Source organism: Hydra viridissima, unplaced genomic scaffold (genome assembly GCF_058129835.1).
Source record: "Hydra viridissima isolate aposymbiotic clone 2 unplaced genomic scaffold, HvirCarnegie_v1 scaffold_16, whole genome shotgun sequence".
NCBI lineage: Eukaryota > Metazoa > Cnidaria > Hydrozoa > Anthoathecata > Hydridae > Hydra > Hydra viridissima.
In genome coordinates, this window is record NW_028324315.1 from 6,761,622 (window position 1) to 6,789,275 (window position 27,654).

At 28.4% G+C, this 27,654-nt stretch overlaps 3 protein-coding genes across 10 annotated transcripts; 2 read left to right on the plus strand and 1 right to left on the minus strand.

The window, feature by feature from the left end:
• Positions 1-1,049: 1,049 nt before the first annotated feature.
• Positions 1,050-7,090, plus strand: LOC149877793 (uncharacterized). Of its 3 annotated transcripts, XM_090073508.1 has the most exons (9): positions 1,050-1,182; positions 1,270-1,506; positions 1,691-1,998; positions 2,069-2,223; positions 2,398-2,575; positions 3,050-3,242; positions 3,515-3,605; positions 3,994-4,043; positions 4,543-7,090. In XM_090073508.1, exons 1-9 carry the CDS (start codon positions 1,125-1,127, stop codon positions 4,725-4,727), a joined length of 1,455 nt encoding a protein of 484 aa, XP_089929634.1. In that variant the 5' UTR covers positions 1,050-1,124; the 3' UTR covers positions 4,728-7,090. The 3 variants fall into 3 exon arrangements, with proteins under 3 accessions (XP_089929634.1, XP_089929636.1, XP_089929635.1); XM_090073509.1 differs by lacking the exons at positions 1,050-1,182; positions 1,270-1,506 and having other exon boundaries at positions 1,888-1,998; positions 2,054-2,223; XM_090073510.1 differs by lacking the exons at positions 3,050-3,242; positions 3,515-3,605; positions 3,994-4,043; positions 4,543-7,090 and having other exon boundaries at positions 1,056-1,182; positions 2,069-2,259; positions 2,398-2,516.
• Positions 7,091-7,352: 262 nt separating this feature from the next.
• On the plus strand, positions 7,353-16,800 carry LOC145181057 (uncharacterized). Of its 4 annotated transcripts, none has more exons than XM_090073514.1 (2): positions 7,353-7,485; positions 15,930-16,800. In XM_090073514.1, the coding sequence occupies exon 2, from the start codon at positions 15,970-15,972 to the stop codon at positions 16,777-16,779; it is 810 nt and encodes a 269-aa protein (XP_089929640.1). In that variant the 5' UTR covers positions 7,353-7,485; positions 15,930-15,969; the 3' UTR covers positions 16,780-16,800. The 4 variants fall into 4 exon arrangements, with proteins under 4 accessions (XP_089929640.1, XP_089929643.1, XP_089929642.1 ...); XM_090073517.1 differs by having other exon boundaries at positions 7,359-7,485; positions 15,960-16,800; XM_090073516.1 differs by lacking the exon at positions 7,353-7,485 and adding an exon at positions 13,244-13,471 and having other exon boundaries at positions 15,960-16,800.
• Positions 16,801-16,989: 189 nt separating this feature from the next.
• Positions 16,990-26,209, minus strand: LOC149877794 (gamma-aminobutyric acid receptor subunit beta-1-like). 3 transcript variants are annotated; one of them, XM_090073512.1, is made up of 10 exons: positions 26,040-26,209; positions 22,080-22,142; positions 21,795-21,874; positions 20,608-20,675; positions 19,331-19,557; positions 18,784-18,866; positions 18,458-18,604; positions 17,931-18,077; positions 17,590-17,849; positions 16,990-17,399 (listed from the first exon to the last, which is right to left on the minus strand). In XM_090073512.1, coding segments are annotated over exons 1-10 (1,389 nt in total). In that variant the 5' UTR covers positions 26,042-26,209; the 3' UTR covers positions 16,990-17,087. The 3 variants fall into 3 exon arrangements, with proteins under 3 accessions (XP_089929638.1, XP_089929637.1, XP_089929639.1); XM_090073511.1 differs by having other exon boundaries at positions 26,035-26,208; XM_090073513.1 differs by lacking the exon at positions 26,040-26,209 and adding an exon at positions 23,234-23,724.
• Between the last annotated feature and the right edge of the window lie 1,445 nt (positions 26,210-27,654).

Here is a 27,654-nt window from a genome sequence, read left to right on the forward strand (position 1 = left end):
AACTTATGTTTTATTGTGACGAAATAATAGAAGAAAATGAAACGATTACTTTTAAAAGGTCACGTCCAAATTCCGTCGTAGTTTTTTTTTAATTATTATTTAAGTGTTTTATTGAAGTTTTTTTTTAATTACTATACAATCGGTTGGTTGTCATTTTAGGAAAGGAAGCATAAATAATGCTGAAAACTTCCATCTCGAGTCTTATTGAAAGAACCAGATATGTTTGAATAATGCTATATATGACTTATTTTTAAAATTGGTTTCTCGGACCATTATGAATTAGTGGCAAATTGATGCAATACGATTACAGAGCAAAGGAAACTCCAAGGCCACACGCAGAACAAAATTAAAACCCTCCAGCCCAAATGTTCAATTTACCCTAACATAATATTGTCTTTCTATACCTTTAAACTAAAAAAAATTTTTAAATCAATTCATAATAAAAGTATGAACTTTGAAGTGAATATGATTTGAACTTTTTCAAGCGGATCCAAAAAAACATAATTTAAACAAATTACGAAAAAAAATTTTCTAAGTGAGGCTCTTGTTTTATTATTAAAATCTGAATCGAAAAATTTTTTTGTCTTTACGATTCATTTTTTTTGGATGATGCAATGATAAATCAAAGCAAAACAAAAATGAATTATTGTTAGTTTAAATTAAACGGTTACCGGAATTAAAAACATTAAAAACTTGCTTCATTTTTTCTTACAGAATTTTTGTTAAGTTAGACATCTAGTTAATTTATATCATTTATATTATCCAGTTCTTTGACTGTATCATCCAAAGTTTTATGTTAAGTAAAACAATATTGTTTTTTTTGTTTTTTTTTTAATTTTTTGTTTCTTACGTGAAAATATAAAAAAATTTTCAAAAAGTAGAAAATATTACAGATTGCCTCAATTTGTTAATATTTTTGGCAATTATAAATTTTTTAAAGTGGTAAATAATTGAAGATTTTTTTTTTCACTTTTAAAATTACGTTGATAACTATTTAAAACTATTTATGCTATTATTTTATTATTTACAACCAATTTCTTTTGAAAACCATTTAGAATTAAAAAACGAAAGTGAACAAATGAGAGTTTTTTCTACGAAACTTTTTCGATGAATGAAATACTACCATGCATCAAACTCTCGATATTTGGTTCTCGTCGATTTTACTCTTAACCAGTTTTTCAGGTTGGTGTCCCTTTTATTTTTAATTATGTGCGTGCGTTTATACATATTTCCATGCACACTTGTTACTGACAGCCGGTTTTTTTGTAGCTGTTTCTTCAGCCATGTCGTGGGGAACATGGAGCGATGGATATTATGCAAACTACGCTGTAGCAAAATACGCCACAACCACCCAACTGTGTGGCCAGTTTTGCTTTCAAAAAATTATAGACGGTGAACTTTACGTAGGAGCTGTTCTTGGGCCAACAGCAAACTGTTATTGCTTGATTAAAACCCTGGGTTACACTAATAATCCAATTAACACGTACAAACAAGTGCAGTATTCATGTATATATTTCGTTTTTAAATTTCTATCGTCTTTTAAACGTTAAAAAATCATTTTCTGTTTGTGAAGTTAAAGAATTTGGGAATACCTTTTTTTGTTGATTGCATTTTTTTTCTTCTGCTCCTCTTTTGAACATTGGTTTTCTTTTAAGTGTAAGCTTTCTTTTAAAAAAATTCTTTTTTGTAGATTCTCTCATAGAAGCTGATAAATCAATTTGCAAAATTAGTGAGAGAGTTACGTTTAGAGTTCGGGTTCGATTTTTTACCGAAGGAAACGACAAAAGCATGATTTATTTTATCGATAACTTGAATGAACCCTTAAAAAGGTCGGGGAGGATCTATAATACTGATTTTATAAACCTGGGAAGGAGCACCTATGATACGAGAACACTGAAAAGATATAACGAAACTAAGCAGTACAATTCTTTAGAAGAGAGTTACGTAGGAGGGGGAATTGATACAGAAGTTGAGAACCTATACACTCTTGTTGCCAAGGTAACAACGTGTTATTGTTCTGAAATGAATAAGGCTAAACTTTACTAAAATCAAGCTCTTTTGATATTAGATCGGAGATATGTCAGTAGCAAATAATCAAACTGAATGGGCGTTGCTGGTGGTTTCAAGTGATAAAAGACTTCAGTTTACCCTTACACCTTTCACGATCGTACGTCCACCAATGAACTGCAGCTTACAAATTGCAACTTTGTCAAATGTGACAAAGTATACTTTTTGTGTGATAGAAATGGTTTAATTATCGTAATTGATTATTTATTCCATATTTATTTTTTCATATATATAAATATATATATATATATATATATATATATATATATATATATATATATATATATATATATATATATATATATATATATATAAATAATATAATTTCAGAGAGACGTTGTATGTGACTTTAAGCATTACAACAAGCCTCAACTGCACTTCTGATCTGAAAAATATAAGCATCACTCTGCATCCTGAACAAAAGTTAACACCTACAGGATTGATTTGGGACAGTTTAAGCATTACCCCAACATCAGTGATCATTACAGACAAGTTCAGTTCTATCTACGTAAGTCACTTTTTGAACAGATGGTAAAGGTGGGATACTTGGATGGTTTTACCAAATTTTCTGTCATTAATCCATTATGTTCTTATCGTTCTTCATATGATATTTATGATTATTAGTATATTTTTATAGCTATAATTTAATTATTATATTCATATGATAACTATGTTAAACATTTAATTAACTTTAATGGTTAAACGTGAAAATTTTCTTGTCGTTGTTTTAGTTTTAACTTTGTTTCAGTTAAGAACTTTACTTGTCTTAGGTGGTTAGGAACTTTACGTGTCTTTGGGTATTAATTTCTTAAAACACTTTGATCTGATGTCTTCTCGATACTTTAAAGATCCTTTTTTTAACCTTCACATTAATATGTATAAAATAGAAAATAAAAAAGTAAATACGCGCAAATAAGAACCATTTTATTTACGCGTATTTTTGTTTTTTGCTGCGCGCATTATTTTAGTTATTTTTCTTTAGGTCAGCGATTTAAGAATTGACTCCATCATAAAGTTTTTTGCCACGTTTGATAAAAATATTACCACGGTTGTCACAGGCAGCACAAACCTCACTGTTCTTGCGACTGCATCATTCTATGATTATATCAATAACAAGACGCTGAAAAAATCCACAACGTTTATATTTAAACGACCGCTGCAGCAGCTTAAACAAGGTATAATCTCTGTGCATTCTTACTTTAATTCTTCTTTAAAGTTTAAATCAATATTTAACTCAAAATTTTAACTAATGAATCTTTGAGACCAGTAGCAATAGAAAATGTTCTTCATTAACAAACTCGCTTCTTTCTTCTCTAGCCTACACCCATCCCTAAACCTATCAATTTATGCCCATCTATTTATGTCTATCTAATTTAATCACTATGATTGATAGACAGCAGAATTAAAGTTTTGTTGTCTAAAAGTCTTTTGTCTGCTGTTATTGTAGAAATAACAAAGTTGAATCCAAAACCCAACAACATCACCACTTCTTTTGAGACAACAAATCATCGGTTCGTTTGCCAATCAATTCAAAAAAGGTACGTGTTTTTTTAAATATATTAAAACAGTTTTTTATGCTTTAAAGCTACAATGGAAATGGTCCAGGTAAGAGTGAGTCGAGATAAAAAGATGATGTCATCAAATCTTTGATCTTGTAGACCTCATCTCGGCCTTGGCTCAATATTTGCTGGAATGTCCCCAATTTAACTCAATATAAATCTAAATAAAATATAAACTGCACCCTATAAATATACTTAAATACTTACACACGCAATATAAACTTCCAGATTTGCCATTAGCAGACGCAATGAATGCAAATCTAAAACAACTGCATTTAAAAAAGAAAATTTTCTATGAAGCAGAGGTCCAGCTAATTTTTTAATTCAGTTTTAAATCTTTTTCTTTTAATTTAAGGCTTCTTTTTAGACAACAAACTCCGTGCTTTCAAAAGGAAAAAAGCACTGGGCGCATTACCTGTAAGTGGCATTTTTTTTTTTTTTGGCTGTTACTACTTGAAGCACAATGCGCTCTATGCAGCCATATGCTACTCGGAGCGCAATACTTTGTACGCATGCGCTAAATTTTTTTTTTTTTTTTTTAAATCTTGTTGATGTTAACCCTATTCCCATCCCTATGCCTATGCCTATGCCTATGCCTATGCCTATGCCTATGCCTATGCCTATGCCTATGCTTATGCCTATCCCTATCCCTATCCCTATCCCTATCCCTATCCCTATCCCTATCCCTATCCCTATCCCTATCCCTATCCCTATCCCTATTCCTAACCGCCTATCTAACCAGCTTTATTGTGAAATATAAATCGCACTGTTATAACAAAATAATTGCGCATGCGTGTACAATATTGCGCTCTGAGCAGCTTCGTAGAGCGCATTGCGCTCTACGAAGACACTTCGTTTTTTTTTTAACGATCAACTTTAAAAAGAAGGGTTGTAAATAGATTTATTTTACCCATAGTTCTACCAATGCAGCTTTTGGACGTTGTTGGGTACAGTCCTATAACAAATCTCGTTTATGGAAAAACCTTTCGAGATAAAATCGTGGAACTTGATTTTAAGAGAAAAAAACCTGTTGTAATTATATCCAGTGAAAAATGGGCCAAAATCAAAAATGATACAAATTTTCAATATAAAAAGACTTGAAATTTGAAAATTATTTTCATTTTAATGAAAAATCAAACTTTTTTTCTTTTATAAATCATACTAAGTAATCATACTTCTGATCTTACAAATTATTGCTTCTTTTTTATTAGTTATAGTCACTTTCATGCAAATGATTCTGCCCATTATTAGTTTTAATCATAGTTTTTGATAGGATAAAATTAAATAGCACTATTTTTTAGTACATTTATGGTTTTAGTCCGTTATCAGTTAAAATGTCAAATGTGTTTATACTTGCCAACCTACTAAGATATTTAAAATCTACCAAAATGAATCGCTTACAAATGAATGCATATTAAACTAAAGATATCAAATTATATTACAGAATCATCTATGTAGGAGGGGTTGTAATGCAGCACACTCTTTGGTTAGTAGGGACAAAAAAATCTTATAAAAAGAGGAAATATCACCAGGTTGATAAACATTGAGGTTTTTTTCGTATTAACTAAAATATAAGTCATTTCATGACTTAAAAGCATAAAATTATAAACATTAAAATTCATGTATTTAATATAAATACCTAAACATATATATATATGAATACATGAAACATGTATGTATGAATAGAAGATAAGAATTCTCCAGAATACATTTATGTTTCTCAAGCTTTGTTTGTTGCGTTGATAATAAACCAAAACTTTTTCATTTTATATAACATCGACAATCTTTTAAACTTTGCTTAAACAGCAAGAAAAAGATTTTCTTCCTAAAATCTTTAAATTTCTTCCGAAGATCTCGTGACGTCATCGTTAACCAACAAGCTCAATTTAGCTGGTGTTTTTTTTAGATCAAAATTTTTTCTTTTTAGCTCCGATCAAATTTGTCGTTCAAAGTTCAAAAACGTTTTGAATCTTCAAGACTTGATCGTTTTTTAACGTCCCACTTACAAATTTTGCTCTAAGAAAATTGTTAACACGTTTCGTTGCTTTGGTTGGTTGCTTCAAGACTTATTGCAAAATATGGTTAAAGTTATTGCTTTGGTGAAGTCATTTAATTTTAAACATTCTTCTCATTAAATTCTTTAACTTCATCAATGCTGTATTCTCCCTGTCGGTTGTTTTCTAAATCACCGTTGAAGTTGTAATCTTCATGATTAATTATAATATTATCATTGCAGTGTACCTCCTGCAGGTTATAGTTAGGTGCATTAATATACATAGGGCACTCACAATCAGAGTTCTTTTGCGATTCGATTTCCTTTGAGCACCTTGCTATGTTTTCTATCACATAATTTTGATTAACATATCGTGCGGCTACATAATTCAACTTAAGACAAGGTTTACTAACTCCTTTCAGAAGTTGAATCTCTTGATTCTGCAACTTTTTAACGCAATCGGATTTATAAATTAAGTCGTTATTATGCACGTTCGTGTAAGTATGCGATGTTGGAGTGGGAGGTCCACAGTACTCATATATATGCTCCTCTTCATCCCTTTCTCCTAGATATGGAGGAGGAATTAGAAATTCATATTTTTGTTTATTAGCTTTCCTATACAGTGCACATGCACATGCCATCATAAATACCCCGATTAGAGCTATAAATGAAGCAGTCACAAAAAACACTACACTCGCTGTGCTTGCAGCGTTCTCATCTTCATCTTCATCTTCATTGTTTTCTTTTCCAGTAATTATTTCATTTACGAGTGAAGTATTGTACAATTGGTCGAATTTCAATTCAAACACCGTGCAATTGGTCGAAAGATTTACCATTCCAGAACATATATAGTTTTGACTTAAATTGATTTTCAATACGCTACCTTTTAAACCCCTCACAAAGTTTGCTTCGCTTTCGTCCAACATCAGTTGAATATGATAAACGTTTTCTTGCGTTTCAAAAACAACTGCCTCTCTGCTAGATTTTGGTTTTTCACATTTTACTTGTATCTTTGATTTGAATAAGAGAGAGCATAAACCTTCCGTTGTTAGTTTGTTTTCCTCGCTCAAAACTAACTGTCTAAGAGCAGCGTCGTCCTCTTGTTCTTTTCGAAACATAACAACATTTGGCATGACCTTATCGAGTTTTAAAGCGTTTGGTAAGAAAGTCAAATTAGATTTTCGATACGTTTTAAAAAGTTCGCATTTGCACAGATAATTCAGTTTTGAAGACGTTTGGTTTTCTTGGCAATAACAGATGTTTTCCAATAAATAACCATTCTTAGTGTAACTAAAATCTTCAACCGTGTTACCGTTTGGATCATTTTCTCCAGCAGTAGAGCACGCAAATAATATGAAGTACAAAAAAGGACACTTTAAATAACAAATGAACTTCATTTCACACGATTTTGGTTACGAGCAGAGCAAGTTTATGTTGTCAAAGCTTATATTCATGCATCGCGATTAGTAAATGACAATCATAAAAGTTTTTTTGTAAACATTTTAAAATTTCCTCATTGAGGAATTATTATTTCCTTTATCTGTAGACTCAATAAAGATTATCACAGTGCGCTTAATACTTATCATGAAACTCGTTTTTAAAATTATGCGTTGTTTTTTTTTGGCGAACGTTTTTTTGTTGTGAATTGTTATACTCCTAATTTATGTTAATCAAATTAAATATGTAACGATTACTTTAATTTTAATTCTATGATTAAGAGCTTTTAAACTTTTTTAAACTTGATAAAACTTATTTAGTTAAAAAGTGAGTGATTAAAACGCAAAGTATCAAATTTCATGAAATTCAGAAAAAAAAAAAAAAATTAAATAGTTCTGAGAATAAAAATTCTTAAAGCTTGGGATGTTGGTAAGTCTTTATATTTATCAAAAGAAATTTTTTATTTGGCATTCGTAAATACCCCGCTGAAATCTAAATTGCACATAATTTTTAGATCAGTTTAATCAGTCATTTCGTTTGGTGATAAGGAATATCAAAATTAAGAGATGCAGAAAACTTAATTAAATTATGACCTTTATTTATTTATTTATTTATTTATTTATTTATTTTGAAAATAACAGGAATGATACCTTACAAAACTAAACATTAAAAATGGGTCGATTCAATGCTTAGCTACTATTTAATTTTTCTGTAGAACTAACAGTAGTGGACAAGAGAGAAGACGAAGGACGGCATTAAGGAGGATGGGGATTTATTTAAAAAGTCTTCGATATAAAAAAAACAAACAACCTAATCAAATATTTGAATTCTTAAATGAATTTTAGCAGATTTTTAGATTTTGTTTGGTTTATAAGGTGACTACGCTAATACTTCTACTGAGGGATATTTCAACCGCTTTATTACAAATAAGAGCAGAAGCTACGGTCAAAATGATTTATAAATAATCCGAAAAACATCCGACTTAGAACAATAAATATGATCTAATATGAAAAAAATGTAAAGATATTGTGATTTAAAAAAATTAAGAGATTTGGCTTTAACAGAATCTAAAAAATACTTATCATTTCGAAAAAAAAGAAAAATCGAGTAACGGATGTAGGAATTTCATAAATAGGTTACGCCATACCGTTACAAAAGCAGCACTATAGTCAACAATAATAATTAATCGAGTTTGTGATTAATGAAGTATAAGATTAATCGAGTTTATGATTTGCTTTTATTAAAAAGGCTTTACGTTGTTAGTTTTCAAAAACAAAATGGTTTTTTTGTTTGTTTGTTTTTTGTTTTTTTTTGTGTGTTGAAGTAAAAATCTAAATTTTCATCTCGACTACTGTCAAAGAAGTGGGGTTTATATTTGGAAATTAGTTTGAAAAAATATTTCAGCATCTATTAATCACTCTTTACGCCAAAATAAATAAATTTAATGTCTGATATTTAACACCCGGTAAAAACTCAAAGAAGTTTAATTTAAAACTGTCGGCGTTCATAAAAATTAAAAACTGAATAAATACATCGGTTTAGGAAATTAACAAACTTGGGGCAATTTCATTTTAAGGTATTTTTTCATTTTAAGGTAATTTCATTTTAAGGTATTCACTTAAGGTAATTTCGTTTTAATTTTATTTGGCGAGAAAAGTGTTTACTTTATTAAAATAATAACCAATGCTTTAAATATGACGAAATAACAATTAAAAACTATTTTTTTAATTGTATTATGCTAAATTATTAGGGATGCAAATAAGTTTTGAGAGATTTGTAAAAGATGGCGTAGTTTATTTAATCATGTTGAAGCGTCATCATTTCTCGCTGAAAATCAGTATTCATTAGCTCGCGGAAATATAAAAAACCTTCTTTGTACTCTGACCATGTCAACCTTTGTGTGAAGCATATGGAGAATATGTTCCATTATTAAAGAATATGAGTACTAGTTTCGGGGTTTTAAAATTGGCGATTTGACACCAACGACAAAGAACGTTAAGGAAGGCTAATAAAGCTTGACAAGGCTGAGTTAAAGAAGGCCGACGAGGCTGAGTTGGAGGCGTCATTAAACCAAGATTCATGACTTAGATTAAACCAAGATTCAAGACTTCACTTAAGTGAAGTTTGCTGAAACTTTGAGAGTGACTAAGCAAGCAATTTCAAACTGTCTTAAGGGTAAGGTCCAAAAGCAAGGAAACAGTTCAAAAAGTTGAACACCATTTTTTGCACTTGCAAAAAAACAGTTCCAAACGACAAATCTGAAGTATTTTTTGCATCAAATCAAAATGGCGGACGAAAATTGGATTGACTAAGACAATTCAAAGTGCAGTAAACTGTAGGGTGAGCCTGAACATACATTAACTTCAACAAATACAAAAAATTCATGGTATGAAGCTACTGTTGTACATTTAGTGGAATCAGCTCGGAGTGATCTACTATGAGCTACTCCAACTTAATAAAACCATTTATTGGGGAATGTTACCAACATTCCAGCCGAGCATTAGAGCTCAAATACGATAGAAGACATGATCTTTCAGCGCAACAATGTTCAGCCACATGTTGCAAAACTTGTCAAGGACACTTTGAAGGCGTTTTAATTGAATGTTATACCCCACTCGCTGTATTCAACAGATGTTGGTCTTTCCGACAACATTTTTTCGGTCGATGACTCTTGACCTAGCCGAGCAGCACTTCACTTTTCATAAAGCAGCCAAAAAATTGAATCAATTTTTGGATTGCCATAAGATATGAGAAGTTTTTACAACACGGAATTCGTATGCTACTTAAAAAATGGACAATACTTTACATAAAGAAAATTCGTCAAAATCTTTGAATAAAGTTTCAAAATTACAAATAAAAACCTCATATCTAATTTATACCCCCCAATAAAAAGAAAATCATAGTTTTGACTATGATTTTTTTTTTTTATTTGGAGGAATAAATAGTTTTTGGGGATTCAAATTCCGAGCCGGAATTTGAATCCCCCAAAAACTAAATGCACCCCAAACAGGGGAAGAGGTGGGGGCTTATCTTTTAAAACTATTCCAAAATATTTTTATCATACATTTTTTTTAACAATCAATCTATTGTGAGGATCTTAGAAGAATGAGAATGCTATGATTATGAGGATGTAAGATTATACCAAGCTAGAAAAAGGCTAAAAGAGGGTTGAGGAGGTATGGGTTAGACGCTTATTTGGAAGGAATACGAAGGTTGGGTTGAGCTTAAGGGTCTTGGGGTATTTGGTTAGGGGAGGGCAAGTGTTAATGGTTAAATTTAGATGTTCTTCCTCAGAGGGTTCAAATCGTAATGGTCTTCAAAATAATGTTCTATTTATGTAATGGCGATTAGCACTGTTTCTTCATTATTTTAATAAATTACATATAATATTTCCTTACTCCTAGATACTACTTTTATTATTTCTCCTCTTCCGCTCTACTAATTCGTCTTTAATCGAATCACTCATTCTTTCATCAGAAACACCATCACTCTTTCTTTTATCAGCTTCCTCTTGCTTTTCCTTAACAATTTTCATCACCAAATTTTGTCGAACTCTTTTCTGTCCCTCTCCTTTCTCTTCTGTCCATCCTCCTCTGTATCTATTTTTTGAGCTTTTTTTAGCTTTCTAACATTCTAAAGCATTATTTTTTTCTCGCTCCTGTGTCTACTTCTCATTTATTTACATTACAGAATTAATTACAAATAAGTCTCTGTTAGTCTTTGCGTGACGACTTTTCCATCACGCTGTCTATGATTTTTCTACCTCACTAAATAATTTCCTGTGGGTAAGTAAATAAACAATTCGCTCTCTTAGTTTTGCACTCTCACAAGTTTTGAAAGAAAATGGCGTTTTACTGATTTTCATAGAGCCCATAATCAAGATAAAAAAATATTTCTGCAGTTACAAGTTTTCTGAGTTGTACCAACAATCTAACGGAAATACTTCTTCAACTTGCTTTCAGTGATCTATTCTGTGTTTTTTCGCGTTCATTTCTTTTTAACCCAGATTTTCTTCCTTAACAGAAGATTTATAATTCCTAAAAAAAATCAATATATGCAATAATAATATTATTATTACAATAAATAAAATAATTCAAAATGAATACCAGAAGAATTTTTCTTTAAAGTAAAAGTGTTCTTTGAAAGCCCTCAATTATAATGAGTGACAAAATACTATATAAAAACATACAAGCTCCCTCGTATGATTGAGCGTAGCACTTTAAAATCAGATAGGGAAAACGAGCCGCAGATGGGGAAGAGGAGAGAGAGCGAGAAGGGGAAGCGTTTATGGAAAAATGTTTTTGACGTTTTCCAAACAGTCATATTAAGATCAGTAATATTAGTTACAATAGTTACAATATTTGTTGTTTTCAATGCTTTCTTTAGCGGAGAAAAATTGAAAAATTGAAACAATACAAATCATAAAAGATTAATTTTGAATTAGCTTCAAATGAAATGATTCTCGCATTTTTGATATTTTCCAGGTATAAAACTTTCACTACTTTTCTTCCCTTTTTTTTTTTTTTTTCTTTTTTTTTTTTTTTTCAAGTTTCAAAATCTTGCACTGAACCTCCTCTGCATGCAGCTCGTTTCTTAATTGGAATATTCATGTTGGTTAAATTCTATTTAAGCATTTAATAAATCAATATTTTTTAATTAGACCCGGTTGTCACCAGATGTTTTAATATTTTGAAAGTTATCTTTTAGTTATGATGGGAAATATCTTCATCTGTTACCACATATTCCTATCGCACCTAGTCAAAGTAAAACGGAAAGTAGGAAAAGTTGCCCTAATATGGACTACTTTTACATCTTTACGGAGTTAAGTTCAGTCGTATTGCATTTGCAATTTCACAAGAAATAAGAAGTTCTAATTTCACAAGCGTAAAAAGAAATAAGAAGAAAGTATTTAGGAAAATCAACCGTGAAACGTTGAAAGTTTAAGACAATAGAGATGATGCTCTCGATCGATTAAGAACTGCGTTTATAAGCAATTATATATATTATATGTATATGTATATATATATATATATATATATATATATATATATATATATATATATATATATATATATATATATATATATATATATATATATATATATATATATATATATATATATAATATAGTGTATATTTCCACTATGAAATATATGTGCCAACATTTTAAATCAACAATAACATTAAAATTAAAGAGCTTAAATGAAAACTTAGCGGAATAAAACAAAATTGACAGAACAATTCCAGTGTACAGGGCTGGCAATGGCTGGGGAAAGAAGAACCTTCTTCCACTTCTTTCCCCTCGCAACAAATATTTTACTTTAAAAGTTTCTCAATTTGTATTTCCATCTTCAGCAAAAAAAGCTATCCAAAAATGGCCGGGAAAGAGAAAATAATGATGAGGTCTTTCTTATCATTATTTTCCGTTATTTTCCGTTCCGTTTTTCCTTTCTTATCATTATTCTTATCATTCTTAGCCGTTAAATTTACATTTTTTTGGACCAATCAGATTCCTGCCGATAACGGAATAGTTAAATATTGTGTTTTGAATTTCTCAATGTTTTCTATTATCATAAGAACTTTTCATCATTCAAATGAAAAAATTGCTATCATAATAAACTAAAATTGATATCGTATTTTTTCAGTATAAGACGACGCTCATTGTGGAATTCTTTATATCATTTTGAACATTTACTATACTAACGCTATGTTAAGTATGTAACATTGGGGCCGAACATAGGGGTTCCAATATTATTTATTTAATAGCATTCGCATACTAAATTTTTATATAGTTATATAGTTCAAAATAATGTAACAAATTCTACAAACAGCATCCCTGCGATGAACATATTTTCAAAGAGCATAAAAGTATCCTGAAGATACAAACAAAATTGAAACCTAAAAATGAATTTCAGGTTACACTTTTTCCGAGCATTAAAAAGAAAATTCTTCTTGTTCTCTTTAAGTTCTCAACTTGTGAAACTAGAAAGGAGTTTTTCACCTTACCCATCGATTAATTCTTAATTATTCTTTTTAAGAAAAATCTTCATTGTACAATAAAAATGGAACCCTTTTAAATTTTGCGAGGCCTTTTAATTAATTAATCTTTTTAAATAAATAAAAAAAAAAAAAAAAAAACAAACACGGTGTTGTCCCATTTAAAAATTATTCCATCAAAAATTTCTGCAATTCACAGTAAATATCTTTTTGAAATTCTTGAACTAGCGCTGTCTTGAAACTCCCACGTATCTTGAATCTTTTAAACAAATTTTGAAAATCTCATTAAATACTTTATTGGTTCTCGATGAAAAGTAAAATTTACTTCAGTTTGTTGCCTCGTCTATTTCTCAACCACCATTACTTATTAGTAAATACAGCGAGTCGTCAGTTAAGAGCGAAAGGGAAACTAACTTTGGTATAAACTTTTGTTTTTGTATTATATATGAATCCGCAATTTTTTTTTTATGAGGGAAAAACAACACAATTTTCACTGCAATCAAAAACTTCTTTTTTTTTTTTTTTCACTTCGAAGTTAAAGGTATTGGATCATCAGATATTCGTTAAACGTTTTGCCATTCGTTAAACGGTTAGTCGATAAGCTCATAGTTTAAGTAAGAAAACTTTGGCAAGAAAAACCATATTTCAGTTTAGAGCTTGTTACATCCCAGTGGGCATGCATCGTCCGCACGACGTTTTACGGACGTCTTATAGACTTATGGATGTCGTGCGGACGATGCATGCCCACTGGGATTACAGTATTTCAAAATGACGTTCAAATCTCATGACTTCATTAAAAAACTTTTTAATATAATTCACTCAATTCACATCTTAAAATTTAAAAGAGAACTTTTTTCATTGAAGAAGAGTCAGAAGAATTTGTGTTGAATTAATCAGTCTTTTGTATATATTTAATGGTTTGGAGATTTATTTTTTAGAAATATTTATTAAAAATCTAAAACTTTTTAAAATCAAGGTAAGAGTTTTAAAAACTCTATGTATACTCAACAAAATTACAAATTATAAAAATGTAAATTCTAGTAAACCAAACATTTTAAAGTAAAATACAAAATACTTTAAGCATAAAAAACCACATATTTTTTCATCCAAACCAAGGGATTATTGGGAAGATTTCATTTTTTACCTGACTTTATGTAACTACTGAAAATATAGAAGTGTATAAATATTACACGCTTTAATTTCTGAATAATTTATAAAAGATTTATGAATAATATACAGATTTTTTTTAGAAATCTCTTGAATTGCTACTTGATTGTAGCTGCACCGGAAAGTATTTTATGTTATCATTCTTAAGTAACGCGTAAATAAACGATAGAATTTGTTTAAAAAAAAATATAAGATAATCAATTTGTCAAAATGCAACAATTAACAACAATAAGAATATAGTCTTTCCACCGCCATTATTTTCATATAATAAAGATAACCGATAACAAATGCTATCGATCTTGCTGTAGATTGTGTTTGAGAAATTCTTCCCGGAAGTCCGCAAAGTGTGTTATTGAGTTTAAATTCGCCTGTAATTTTTTACTGTCTTGATGCCGTTTTGTTTCTAAAAGATTCCGTTAATGAATTCGGTACCATTATTTTGATTAAATACTATACGACAAAGAGACGTTATTGATAATGAGGCAATACTATGACGTGTGCTAAAATCCATTCGAGATTAAAATCTCAAAGTATACTAAAAGATCATTTAAAGATAGTTGAATATTATTTTATAATTCTTTTTTATAAGAGAAAAAAAAAAAAAAAAAAAGCATTTCAATCCACAATTCTCACTTTTTGAATAAACGGATAAGTTTGTTTGGCAACTTCTATCATAATGCAAATACGTGCAAGAAAGCTCTTGGGAAAAATTATCAACAAAAACACTTTAAGAGCTGTTTATTCAGCTGTTCTTTCTTTTAATTCAAAACTTTCTTTGTTCTTGCTTGCAATGAAAGAAATCAAATATTTTATAATAAAATAAAATAAAAAGTGGCGACAAAAAAACCTGTAGAAAGTATCTCTTAGCGTTCGGGATATTTTTCAAAACGAAAACGCTGATTCCTAAATCTGATTTATAGCAATAACGGAGGTTTTTATAACGCGTTTGTATTTAGTAGATTCAATGGGAATCGCATGGTTTTAATGCAAACCATCTTTTCATTTGGTGATGAACTAAGTGAAAAAAATTATAAATTCTCCTTTCAATTTCCTAACTTTTTGATTTGTTTTTGTTCATCCATTAATTGATATATATATATATATATTTTTTTAATAATGGAAAATGGTTGTTCTTCAGAAAGTTTTACTTTTGTAACAGCAGGTAACAATTTGGTAATAGCTGAAACCATGGTGCGACTTTTTTTAAACGTTTTGAAATTCGTAAAAGTTTTAACGTTAAATGCAAACGAATTGATCGCTCGGTTTTAATAAATAGCGGCGATTTTTTTCGATTCCATCTTTGTATTAATATTTTAGACGTAAATAAATGCTGAATACTTCCAATTACTGATAAATTTTTAATTCCTTGTTTTACCACGTTATTATCCTTCAAAGTGAAAACGTTTTAAAATTTAAAATAGCTTTTAGCCGTTGTTTTTACTGATAAGAACAAACGACTGGCATATCCGAAACCTTTTAAACAATGTTATTATTTTATGAGTTTTTATAACTTTTATCATTCTCAAATTAAACATGATATTCATGAAAAATCTGCATCGATAGAGCTTTCAAGAATTTTTTTTTTTTATTTAGAATTTTATTAGAGTTATTAACTTTTCTATAAATTAACATTCGCTTTTTACTTGCTCTGTTCGCCTATGATATTTTTAATATTATGATATTATGCATTTAACGTTTGTTATTTTTAGAATAAAAAATTTTCTGCTTGATTTTCACAGAGTCCAAAAAATGGGTAACAAGCTGAGGAAGGACTCTGAAGGGAACGTTAAACTTACAAAATTGCGGAATTTTAAAAATAGCATTGAGCAGAAAAACACAGGATGTGATAAACTGTCAAACAATGATGGTGAAATATTGGATCAAGCTCCATTGAATCAAAAATTCATTGAAGCGGAAAATGTTAAATGGAAAGTTTTTCATGGAGAAAATTTATCAAATCAAAGCAAAGCGGATGATCAGTTTAATACTATGGAGGCATCATCTACTGAATCTAGGGCTAAAAATGCGCCACTGAATATAAAAAAAATTGAAAGCTATGCAAGTGACTTAAGCAATGATATCACAAGGTCCGTATTTGAGCATGTCAAAGAGATTGCGCACAGGAAGGGGATAACATCTGGGCCTACAAAACGAGATGAGACACAGGAAAACACTAATACCACCTTTACCGAAATCGAGAAAAACGTTAATGAAAATGCAGAAGATTCTTTTCAATATAAATCTGTTGCAGATTGCGAGGAAAACGAATACGATGAAAATGAAGGACTCAACAAGGATGACACAGTCAAAGAAATTAAAGAAGATACCAACTCCAGTGAAGTTTTAACGGTATCCGAAGAAAATTCAACTTCGGATTTTCAAGACAATCGCTCATGTGAATCTCAGCCTATAAACTTTGGAATTTACGAAGTTACTAATGGTAAAGGCACAGTAAAAATACGTTCAAATCCGAAAAAATACGAAGAAATCATAAATAAGTTTTCGAATGAACTTACTTCAGCTATACTGAACAACTTGTTTTTGAAATTAAAAACATGATGATGAACCCCCTGAAATGAAGTTTGATTTTAGTTTTTGTTACATTCACACGGTTCTCTATTTATTTTCAAAAAATATATCAAAATAAAAAATGAGAAAGGTTTTTTTTTCGAAAAACTAAAATCTACGTTAAAATAAAGTGTTTTTTAAAAGCCGAGAAGCCTTAATTCTGACCGAAATTAATTGCGGACGTAACGAAAACAATAGTATAAAAAAACAGAGATTTTATTTCACCCGTCATCAATTTATCAATTTAAATAATTAGAATAATATAATAATATATAGCTGGGATGTCATATTTTTCAGTGTTATGAAAAAGACGCCCAATACACAATATTGAAACAAAGGAACCCGAAAGGAAACAGAAACCGGCTAACTATATCTAAAGACGCTGGTTTCCCTGTCACTTTTAATGGTTCAAAATAATAAGGGCGCTTTCCTTGCGCATCGCTTTTCCACATGTCTAAATATTCCTCCTTCAACTTCCATTTTTGCTCCCGCTCAGACATCTTTTGAACTGTAATTCTTCCGAGGTTATCAAACAAAACGACGTCTTCATTACTACTCTGTTTCTTTTGTAGAGCGCCACTAGAATTATTTTTAGAATAGAACATATTTTTCTAAAAAAAAAAAAAAACTTAAAATTATTAATACCACAATGTTTCATTAAGACACCATGCAATAAGCGCGATAAACAACACTAGTTGGAGTGATAATAAAGTTGTTTTTTTTTTGATAAAAATCAAAACAAACAATCTTAGTTATGTTAACAAATTGAAATAAAGAACCCAAAGAAAGTAAAACACTCACCGAGAAATTAGTAAAATCAATGCTTTTTCTAGTTTCAAGCTGCTTACTCTTATTTTGCAATACTAAAGATGCGCGTCGTTGTTTCCAGCGAGCAAAACGAATGTTAGTAGCCAGGCCATACTCTAACAGTGATAAACAGATGAACGATATACACCCCAGCATGTATATGTCAAGCGCTGTAATGTAACTAATTTTCGGCATGTCATTTATAACAACTTGCCACAGTCTGTAAGTAGTAAGTAGACTGACGATACCAAGACCTAAGCATTAATGTATCCCATTTATTTCTTCAAGTATTAATCGTAACACTTGACCACAATAAATAGGAATAATTAAAATACCTAATCTTGCCGATGCACAATTTACATGAAGCCAAAAGGATACCCAAGATACCATAACAAGTGAAGCAGATGGAAAGAACGCTTGAAAAATATAAGCTTGAATTCTTCTTTCAAAGATAACATCAAACTTTAAAACTGCGTATTCCCCTAAAAATTCGTCAATAAAAATTTTGATTTTGAAAACTTATTCACTATAAGTTAGCGAAGAAACGAATCTATGTTCAATAAAATTCAAGAGAATAAACTCTTGAATATTATTGAACATAGATTTGTTCAGCACTACACAACAGTATCTGTGCCTAAAGGTTATTTTATTTCATGCAACTCATAAGAAGACAAACCTAATATTGCTCATTAATCATTAAGCGATCTGATCTCAAAAGCCATTACAATCTCTGCTATACATATTAATGATTCTTTATTTATCATGCACATTTTTTCACTTACTTTTAAATAACATTAAAATTACAAGGAAAATACTTTTAACAATCAACCAAAAAAAAAAAAGTAGTAGAAAGGGGACAAACCTTCTTTGTTTGACGAAAAACTGTAACTGTCTAACAACCTTGAAATATTCTCAACTTGAACTGTGTGTTGTGGAAGGTGATTTAGATTCAATAAAATAGGATGATTTTCTTCCCAGATATAATTTATATGGTGCTTGTCATATGCATCTATAAACCAAGTACATTGTTTAGAAATTTAAAACTACAGTAAAATAAGAGCTTTAGAAAAAATGTATTCTAAAGCTTTGATTAATATTAAAAAAAAAAAAAATCATTAAGTTACCTGGTAAAAAAAAAATTATTAATGAAAATAAAAATCTAACAATTGAAAAATAATAAAGACATACAACTCTCAATGCCCATTTCACAACGCTGTGTATCCATTGGATAGTTATGAAGATCAAATGAGCAATGTGACCTTAGAGTTACTCTAAGCAGAAAAATTGAATCTTCAAGATAAACTTTGCTTCATGATAAAGTTGGAGCAAAATTTATTAATATGAACTTTTATATATATATATATATATGTATATGTATATATATGTATATATATGTATATATATGTATATATATATGTATATATATATATATATATATATATATATATATATATATATATATATATATATATATATATATATATATATATATATATATATATAATGTATGTATATATAAATTCAGCACTATTACAATTAGCTCTATAGTAGCTAATTATTGACAACTTTATACCAACTAATTTATAAGTACATCTTATAAGTATTTTTCTGCATTTTATTTAATGTAACTTTTAGTGTGTAGCTTTATATAAAAAATACACCAGAGCAAATTTTGAGTCAGCTGTACTTCTCACTATTTCATACTCCCTCACTCATAAATACATTTAGAATTTACCTGCATCCCCAGAAAACAGTTCCATTAGGAAATATATCAACTTTATGGTTAGCTGTTGTAGTTGAGTGTATATGTCCACCTACCATTCCACGAAAAACTGTATCAGGCACCCAGATGAATGCAGAGGGATGTTTATGTCCAAATGCAGGAGTAAAGACTGTTGTTAAGTTGTGGCGTGCTCTATGATCCACCCATTTTTGGCGAAAAAACATATCTGTTTTAAAGCTCTAATTAAAAAAAAATTACCCATTTATCAGCTATAACTATTAATTTACCTAATCAAAGTAAGAATTATTAACATTTATTTATTGAAACAAAACCTTCAATGGTTTTTCAAAACTGGTTTATAATTTAATTGTAGTTTATTATTGATTTTTTTTAACTTTTTATAAAAATGTTTTAAATGTTTAAACTTTTTCCTGCCTTTTTTAAGTAGACAAACATTTACTTTGAAACATCTTTCATGGAGGTTTGAAAAATGTTGCTTTGGAATTAAATAATTATTTTAATAATAAAAATAGTAATAACAATAGGAATGATGGAATAGAAACAAAATCGATGACAGAAAATAATTGGAGAAGAACTTTTAAAACTTAGTTTAAATTAAGTTCCTTTGGACAGTAAAAAAGTTTTTAATTTTAAACTTCTGTGCTCCATTTCACAACCTATTAAACTGTCCATCTTTTTTATATGTTCTTCTAACAACCCTGAAATTTGTTATGTTTCTTTAACAACATACCTTGAATGGAAAAAATAGTTTGTTTTTTAAGTATTTATAGACTTTCTGAAGCATTAAATTTACAAAATAGCTTGCCAATGTACGACAATCATTGTTTAGTGATTCTTTTCACATAATCTCACTTTAAAATGTTCTTTAACAAAATGTATTGATCATAGTAACATTTACAGATACCTAAAGCAAATGCCTTATTGGTTAAACTTACCATCACAATCTAAATGTGTAAAGTAAAGCCAGTAACTCTATTTTAAAAGCCCATTTCTCTGTAGCAAGTAATAGTTTCCTATTATAAATTTATCTACTTTTTTTTTTTTTTTTTTTTTTTGAGTCAAATATAATTCATAGATTATAATTCAAAATAGCTTTGAGAGATATAAAAGCAACAGAAATTAATACAAGACTATGTTTACAGACTTTTAATGAGAAGATTGCTTAAGTTTTTAATAGTAATAATAATCATAATAATAATAATCATAATAATAGTAATAATAATAATAATATATATTGGCTTCATAATAATATTTATATTTTGGCTTACTTTGCCTTTATCATCAACACTGTCAAATTGCAAAATGGTTAGGGAGATAGTTACATCAGTTACATCGCCTAAAAAGGTATAAAACTGCAAATTTGAACACAGCAATAACTTTGAAAAAAAGCAGTCATTTCCAAATATACCCCTCAACACATTCTCAACATATGCAGCACAGCATTGGCAAAATATGGTGGACAAACTCAAATTTAAAACAAAACTTGATCAAAAACTGAGAAAAAGTAGTAAAACAATTGAACATATTAACTTTTTAATTCATTGTTCTGTTGAAAAATCCAATTTAGGGGCATCTCCCATTCAGCATGTGGCAACATAACATTTTGCATGATATCTTTGTACACATTGTGGTCCATAATTCCATTAATTTTGGGAATAGGACTAGTTCCTATTGCTGAGAATCATTCCTAAATCATAGCAGACATTCCATGCTTAACATTCTTCTTGGTATATTTAGTATTGTATCTGATGTTCTTTTGTCTCCAGAATTGCTTCTTACCATTGCTTCCAAAGAGGTTATTATTTTGATTCATTACTGAAAAGTTTTTCTGATGGTCTACAGCCCTATCTTTGTGTGCTTTGGCAATGAGATCCAAATAAATTTACAGTTTTGTTTACAGTTGATTTAGCTATATTTTCTACAAATTGCAGCTTGACAGTTTCCACTTTTAAAATTTTAAAAAATTTTTTCACATAAAACACTTCCAAATTTGTCATTAGCCATTTTTAATTGCAATTCTTCATGCAATATCTCACAAATTAAATCTATTTTTAATTTAATTGAAAAAATAATAAATCAGATGTTGCAAAATTTATTTTATTATTTAAGAATACCCTTATGATAAAAGTGAAAACAAAAATCCAGTAAATTGAATAAAGATAATGAATTCTTATAAAAAAAAAGCATCATTTTGATTTGTCCACCTTGTCTTGTTCTGAGGAAAAATGTAGTTTTTTGAGGAAAATGTAATAAAATTATTTTTTTGGTTCTTTTTATGGTTCAAACATTTTAAATTTTGCTAAAAACATAATAAATTTATAAACCAAAATGTTTAATTGTTTTACTAATTTTTTTTCAATTTTTGATCAAGTTTTGTTTTAAATTAGATTTTGGTAAAAGATAAAGTTAACAGTACTTAAATTAACTATTACTCTGCAGTACTTCAATAACATACCTGTAAAATTAGGGCGCAAAAAAGAATTATACGTTTGCCTAATTTTTGACCAAGTTTCAGAAACTTCTTTATCCACCACACTAAAAAATAATTTGAAACCAAAAAATGAGAATTTAAGTGTAAAGTTAATTACGAAAGTAGAATTAAAAAATCTATTTATAATGTCCTAAATATAATCTTATATATTTTATATGGCTTATTTCTTATATTGTCTTTTTATTATACTAGCAAAACTTTGAAACTGCTATATAATAAGCATAGCTGCCCACATTTATATATACATACCTCTTTACTTCGGATGAAGAAACAGAATGAATCCAAACATTCAGGAAAATGAACAATAATATCCTAAAACAAATGGTATACTTATGCTAGTATTATAAAATGTAAATAACTTTCCCTATCAACTTTATTTATATACAAGGAGTTGAATAGAAAGACAGATTGATCAAGGTTAGAAATGAAATATACAAAGAAGATTTGATTCTAGTTTTATAGCTAAGTATTTAAGAAACTGACATAAGCTGACAAAAAAAACTTCACCATAAAATCTTTTTTACTAAATTACTGCATGTCAAATATATAAGCAGCTTTAAAGTTATTTAAAAGACAATATTTGAAAGAATTATAACACTTAGATTGGAAGTTAAAAATTATTTGAATGCACAACAGCTGTTAAAATTCCATTTAAGTAACAACTGTCATGGGCTAATGATATCAACACATCAGTAATATCTAAATAGATTCAACTCAGCTATTGAAAGATTTAAAAATAAAATGGCCAACTTGAAACAGCTAAGTGAAGTTTTCATAGATGAAGAGGAAATCATGTTTGAAGGGACAAGGGACAATATGATGATGGGAAGATATCTGATACAAGCATGAGTTTAAGATTGGTAATCTCAAGGAACAACAGGATTCAAAGTTTGCCAAAGAGAGTCTAATGACTTATAAAAACTCTGATTTCAAAATAATGTTATATGGCAAGAGATAATATTTATAGCAAGAAATAATTCTTTTAAAAGAAATAATTGATCTTGTAATTATATCAACATTTCACTAAATCTATTTTTTCTCAAAATAGTATCAAATAGTATAACAATAATGTCCACCTTCAATAGAAACAAGATAGCTTTGACTTTATTTCTTGCAGTTTTAAGTGTTCTTAAATTAAACTCATTCTTTTTTTGTAATTATGGAAGAAACTTACATTTACATTTTTATTAAAATAAAATTATCAATTATTATTTCAAAGTATTGGATAAAAATTTGGATTGGGGAAAAAAAAGACCTAATCTTAAAATACACATTACCTTTTAATATAAGGAGCTTTCAACTGCTTTAAAAAAAGCATAAGTATTGAAGATGAGAAAACCAATATTGTAAAAATGGAAGACTACGATGACTTATATGGCTAAAAAAAACACTATATAGTTTACCTTAGTTTTTAACTTGAAACATTTGAACTAAACTTTTATCTGGTCTCACAACCGATTGCAAGTCGATTTACTACTTTAAACATTATTGATATCTGAAGGCCATTTCAATTTTGTATCCATTTCAGTCGTTCTTTTTTTTTTTTTTTTTTTCTTTTTTATAGAATGAGTTATACTTCACGATTAAAGTCATTTGTAATAAGTAGTAGATGAAGCGCTGATATCGATAAAGAATTTTAGGGCCATTTTATTCAGCGCTACAATAGTGTGCAAACACAAACTGACCATTTTGACTGTTTAGATTGGGTCTTCTAATTTCGGTCTGAAATTCCGGACAGAAGAGCAATTTTAAAATTTTATTTACGTTAAAAATATCTACAAGGTTATATTGCCTCAATTAACCCTGTAGACACAATGATATATTATATATACTAGATGTCTAACTTCGATCCGAAATATGAAGCCGTGGGAGCCATTTCTAATTCGGGCAAAAACGTGCATTTTTAACTTTTATTTCGCACGTCGGATATAGTTTTTGCCCTTATTACAAATGGCGGATATAGTTTTTGTCCTCATTACAAATGGCGGATTCAATTTGTAAACAAAAAAAGCGGCTTCACTTTTCGTCCAATAAAATCCCGCAAGTTAGACATCTAGTATATAAAATATATCATTGTGTAGACATGTTTTAAAAAGATACGAAGCGATCTGGAGGTTCGAAAAAGTTACTCTTTATATTTTTTAAAAACGCTTCCTTTTGACCGTTGATCATGGTAAATTTAAAACTTATAGTTTCATTAGCATAGACTTATGCACTGTCTTACAGGTCAGGGAAAAAGAAACTCAACACTGACTAGGTAAATAATATGTTGATCGGGATAAACAAGTGTACATTCTTAATAGAGACCTAATTAAGACAACATCGCAAGGTTATTTTTAGGAATTAAGGAATTAAAAAACTTTTATTTGAAAGCCGAGAGGTTTTATACATCTCCATGAAAAAAAAGTTGTAATCAAAATTGATAATAATAATAATAATGATAATAATAATAATAATAATAATAATAATAATAATAATAATAATAATAATAATAATAATAATAATAATAATAATAATAATAATAATAATAATAATAATAATAATAATAATAATAATAATAATAATAATAATAATAATAATAATAATAATAATAATAATGATAATAATAATAATGATAATAATAATAATAATAATAATAATAATAATAATAATAATAATAATAATAATAATAATAATAATAATAATAATAATGATAATAGTAATAATAATAATAATAATAATAATAATAATAATAATAATAATAATAATAATAATAATAATAATAATAATAATAATAATAATAATAATAATAATAATATATAATTGAAAGACATTTTTTGTATACGTATGTTATATATTCTCTCTTTTTATTTAACTTAAGTCATATATGATACATTTAGGCAAATATTTATGTGTATTTTAAGTATGATTTGTGTTTAAATAACAACTTTTTCTTCGATATCTTCGAAAATTGATATCTCTTCATTTCCTAAATTTTCCATTTTGTTTTTGTTTTAAAAAAATAATTTAAAGTAGACGTGACCGAATTATTATATCAAAGAATTTTTACTTGAGTTAGCCAATGATATATTATATATACTAGATGTCTAACTTCGATCCGAAATGTGAAGCCGTGGGAGCCATTTCTAATTCGGGCAAAAACGTGCATTTTTAACTTTTATTTCGCACGTCGGATATAGTTTTTGCCCTTATTACAAATGGCGGATTCAATTTGTAAACAAAAAAGCGGCTTCACTTTTCTTCCAATAGAATCCCGCAAGTTAGACATCTAGTATATATAATATATCATTGTTTAAGTGCAAATCAATTCTAATTAAGAAAACAAGATGTCGGTAACGGCTCTAATATGGTTGCAAAATAGAAATGTTGTGAGAAATTTCGGGATACCATATTTACCAACAGCACACTTAAAACAACTGCATTTTGAGATTATCATGACTTTTTTTAACAATAGCCTCACCATTTTCATAAATATGTGCGTGGAGTAACAAACATCAAAAAGAAAATAAAAAACGCTTTTAAAGTGGGTGTTTTAAAGAGATAAAATTACTAAGAAAGGCATTATATAACAAATGTTGCAAGAATAGTCAATATCTTGTTATTTTTCCTCAATTTAACTTTTAGCTTATTAATTAAACCAAGCTTCCCACATTTTCCCAGCCGCCAGTTTCCCTCACTTTAATTGAAAATTTCTAAATAAATTGTCGAAAGATTCATTTAGGAAAGATTCAAAAAATGGAAATGTTTTAATGTCAACCAACTTTCTCTTTGGACGTAAACTTAATGCAATATTTTTGAATTTCAGATGAGTGGATATTTTTAAATTATTTATATGATATGGGAAAGTAGATTGAGTCATTATATCGTTTATCACCACTGTCCTTACTTTTCATAATAGAACTTTTCAAAATAAAACTAAAAGATTTCGTTTCTCTTTTTTATCTTAGAAAATAGGAAGACGAAACAAACATTGGTTTGTTTCATTCTGTAAATGAAACAAACCAATCAAAAGTAAAAGAAAAAGTAAAGCAAAAATATCTGAAGTAAAAGAAATAAACTTGATCTCAAATTTTCCTTCATGAAATATCATTAATATATATAATAAATGGTATCATGACATAGATATGATTTGATCACTTACAAATTTAATCAAGACCAAATAACTTTAAAGTATAGTAACTAATATACAATTAAAAAAAGTTACCTTACATGATCCATCAGCAATTATATATCAACGACTTATCAACAATTTATCAACAATATATCAACAATTTTTCAGTATTTTATCACCAATTTATCTAACAAGTTTCTGACTAACAAATGAAGCTTTTCAAGAGAGTCGTATTTAAATTTTCGAACTCATTTTGTGCAACACTAAATAATCAATAGCAGCAAGTTTTTTAATTATTCAAATTTATTCATTGGAATGTTGAAAACAGAAGAGAAACATTTTTATTATTAAATTTATCTTAATGAAGCGTTATTTAAAAAAACTCAAATCAAGTCACAGGAAAACCTATCAAAAACCGCTAAATTACATTTTTGAACGAAATGAAAAAATGTGCCAAAATGGTTATAAAAAGTCAATATAAAATTTAATAATCTGTTTATAGAACAATTTAAATGTTAAAATTAATATAAAAAGTATAATGATAATATATCTTAGTTATAATCATGATGTATATAATATTTACAAGTGTGGTGAAAATGATATGTAAAAAATATTTAACATATAAACATGCATAAAAAATATTTTAAAAAAATAGTTTAGAAAAGATTCTCTTGCGCAATTTTCAGCATCCTTTATGAATTTTCAGCATTCTTCGTGATTTTAAGTTCATAACACGCAGTCTTATTTGGTTCAAGAATTCCATTCTGTAAGTTCTACAGATATATTGATTAAAATCTAAGGTATATTCGATGATTCTTAGATATATCGCGAGGTTAGAATTATTTTGTTTTATCTCTAAGTTTAAACGTTGGGAGAAAGTTTTTGATTTTTTCTAAAAGTAAAAATTGTTTAAATTTTTAGCTTTAATTTTTAAAGAAATAATAACTTATGCTTTAAATAATTTATGTTTAAGCAAATTATTTAGAAAAAAATTTATAAAATAATGCGTATTTTGAAAGTTATTATTACTAACTAAAATTAATAACCCATTTTCTCCCAACTTTTAAAATGGGAGATAGAACAAAATAGTTCTAACCTCGCGATATGTCTTTGTCCTCTATATAACTTTATGATTAAAAAACACTTGCTTTTCCTACAAAAAAATGCTGATAAAACTAGATTAGCTAATGGTTATATTTATTTGCAAGATGTTAATGATCCCGGGATCCTGTATAATTGTTGATCTCGTAATCCCGGGATTTTTCACAAAAATTCCCGGGATTTCGGGAATGTAATGAAAAAAGTAAAGATAAATAGGGATTAAGCTATTAACTTATTTATACATCATAAAGTGTCTAGTAAATATTGTCTTTGTTAAAATACTTGTTACATAGCTATTTGTTCTCTTTGCAATGTTTTAACAAGTTTAATTTCAAATTTTTGGCTTTATTTTAATTCCAAATCGTCGCACGAGAATTAGAGGGTTACACCTGCTTTTTTTTATATTATAAGAATTTGTTGATAAAAGCTTTAATTAACAATTAGTAATAAAAACAAAAACTTAAAAGTTATATAAATAGTATTATCAGTTTGATTATGAAACATAAATAACAAAAAAGACGTATAGTATTAATTATAAAAAATGACAGGAATAAAACATTTTAACTAAGAAAAATTGAAAGTTAAATTTTCACAACGACAAAAAAAAATTAG

Bases quoted from the DNA above. Each gene is read 5' to 3' on its own strand.
- LOC149877793 (XM_090073508.1), top strand. From the start codon at position 1,125: ATGCATCAAACTCTCGATATTTGGTTCTCGTCGATTTTACTCTTAACC. The intron at 2,576-3,049 runs GTAAGTCACTTT...ATTTTTCTTTAG, and splicing joins ACAAGTTCAGTTCTATCTAC to GTCAGCGATTTAAGAATTGA. The intron at 4,044-4,542 runs GTAAGTGGCATT...TTTTACCCATAG, and splicing joins AAGCACTGGGCGCATTACCT to TTCTACCAATGCAGCTTTTG.
- LOC149877794 (XM_090073511.1), bottom strand. The intron at 20,676-21,794 runs GTATGTTATTGA...ATACCTTTTTAG, and splicing joins TTTGCGCCCTAATTTTACAG to GCGATGTAACTGATGTAACT. The intron at 19,558-20,607 runs GTAAGCCAAAAT...TTTTTTAATTAG, and splicing joins GTGTTGATGATAAAGGCAAA to AGCTTTAAAACAGATATGTT.
- LOC145181057 (XM_090073514.1), top strand. From the start codon at position 15,970: ATGGGTAACAAGCTGAGGAAGGACTCTGAAGGGAACGTTAAACTTACA.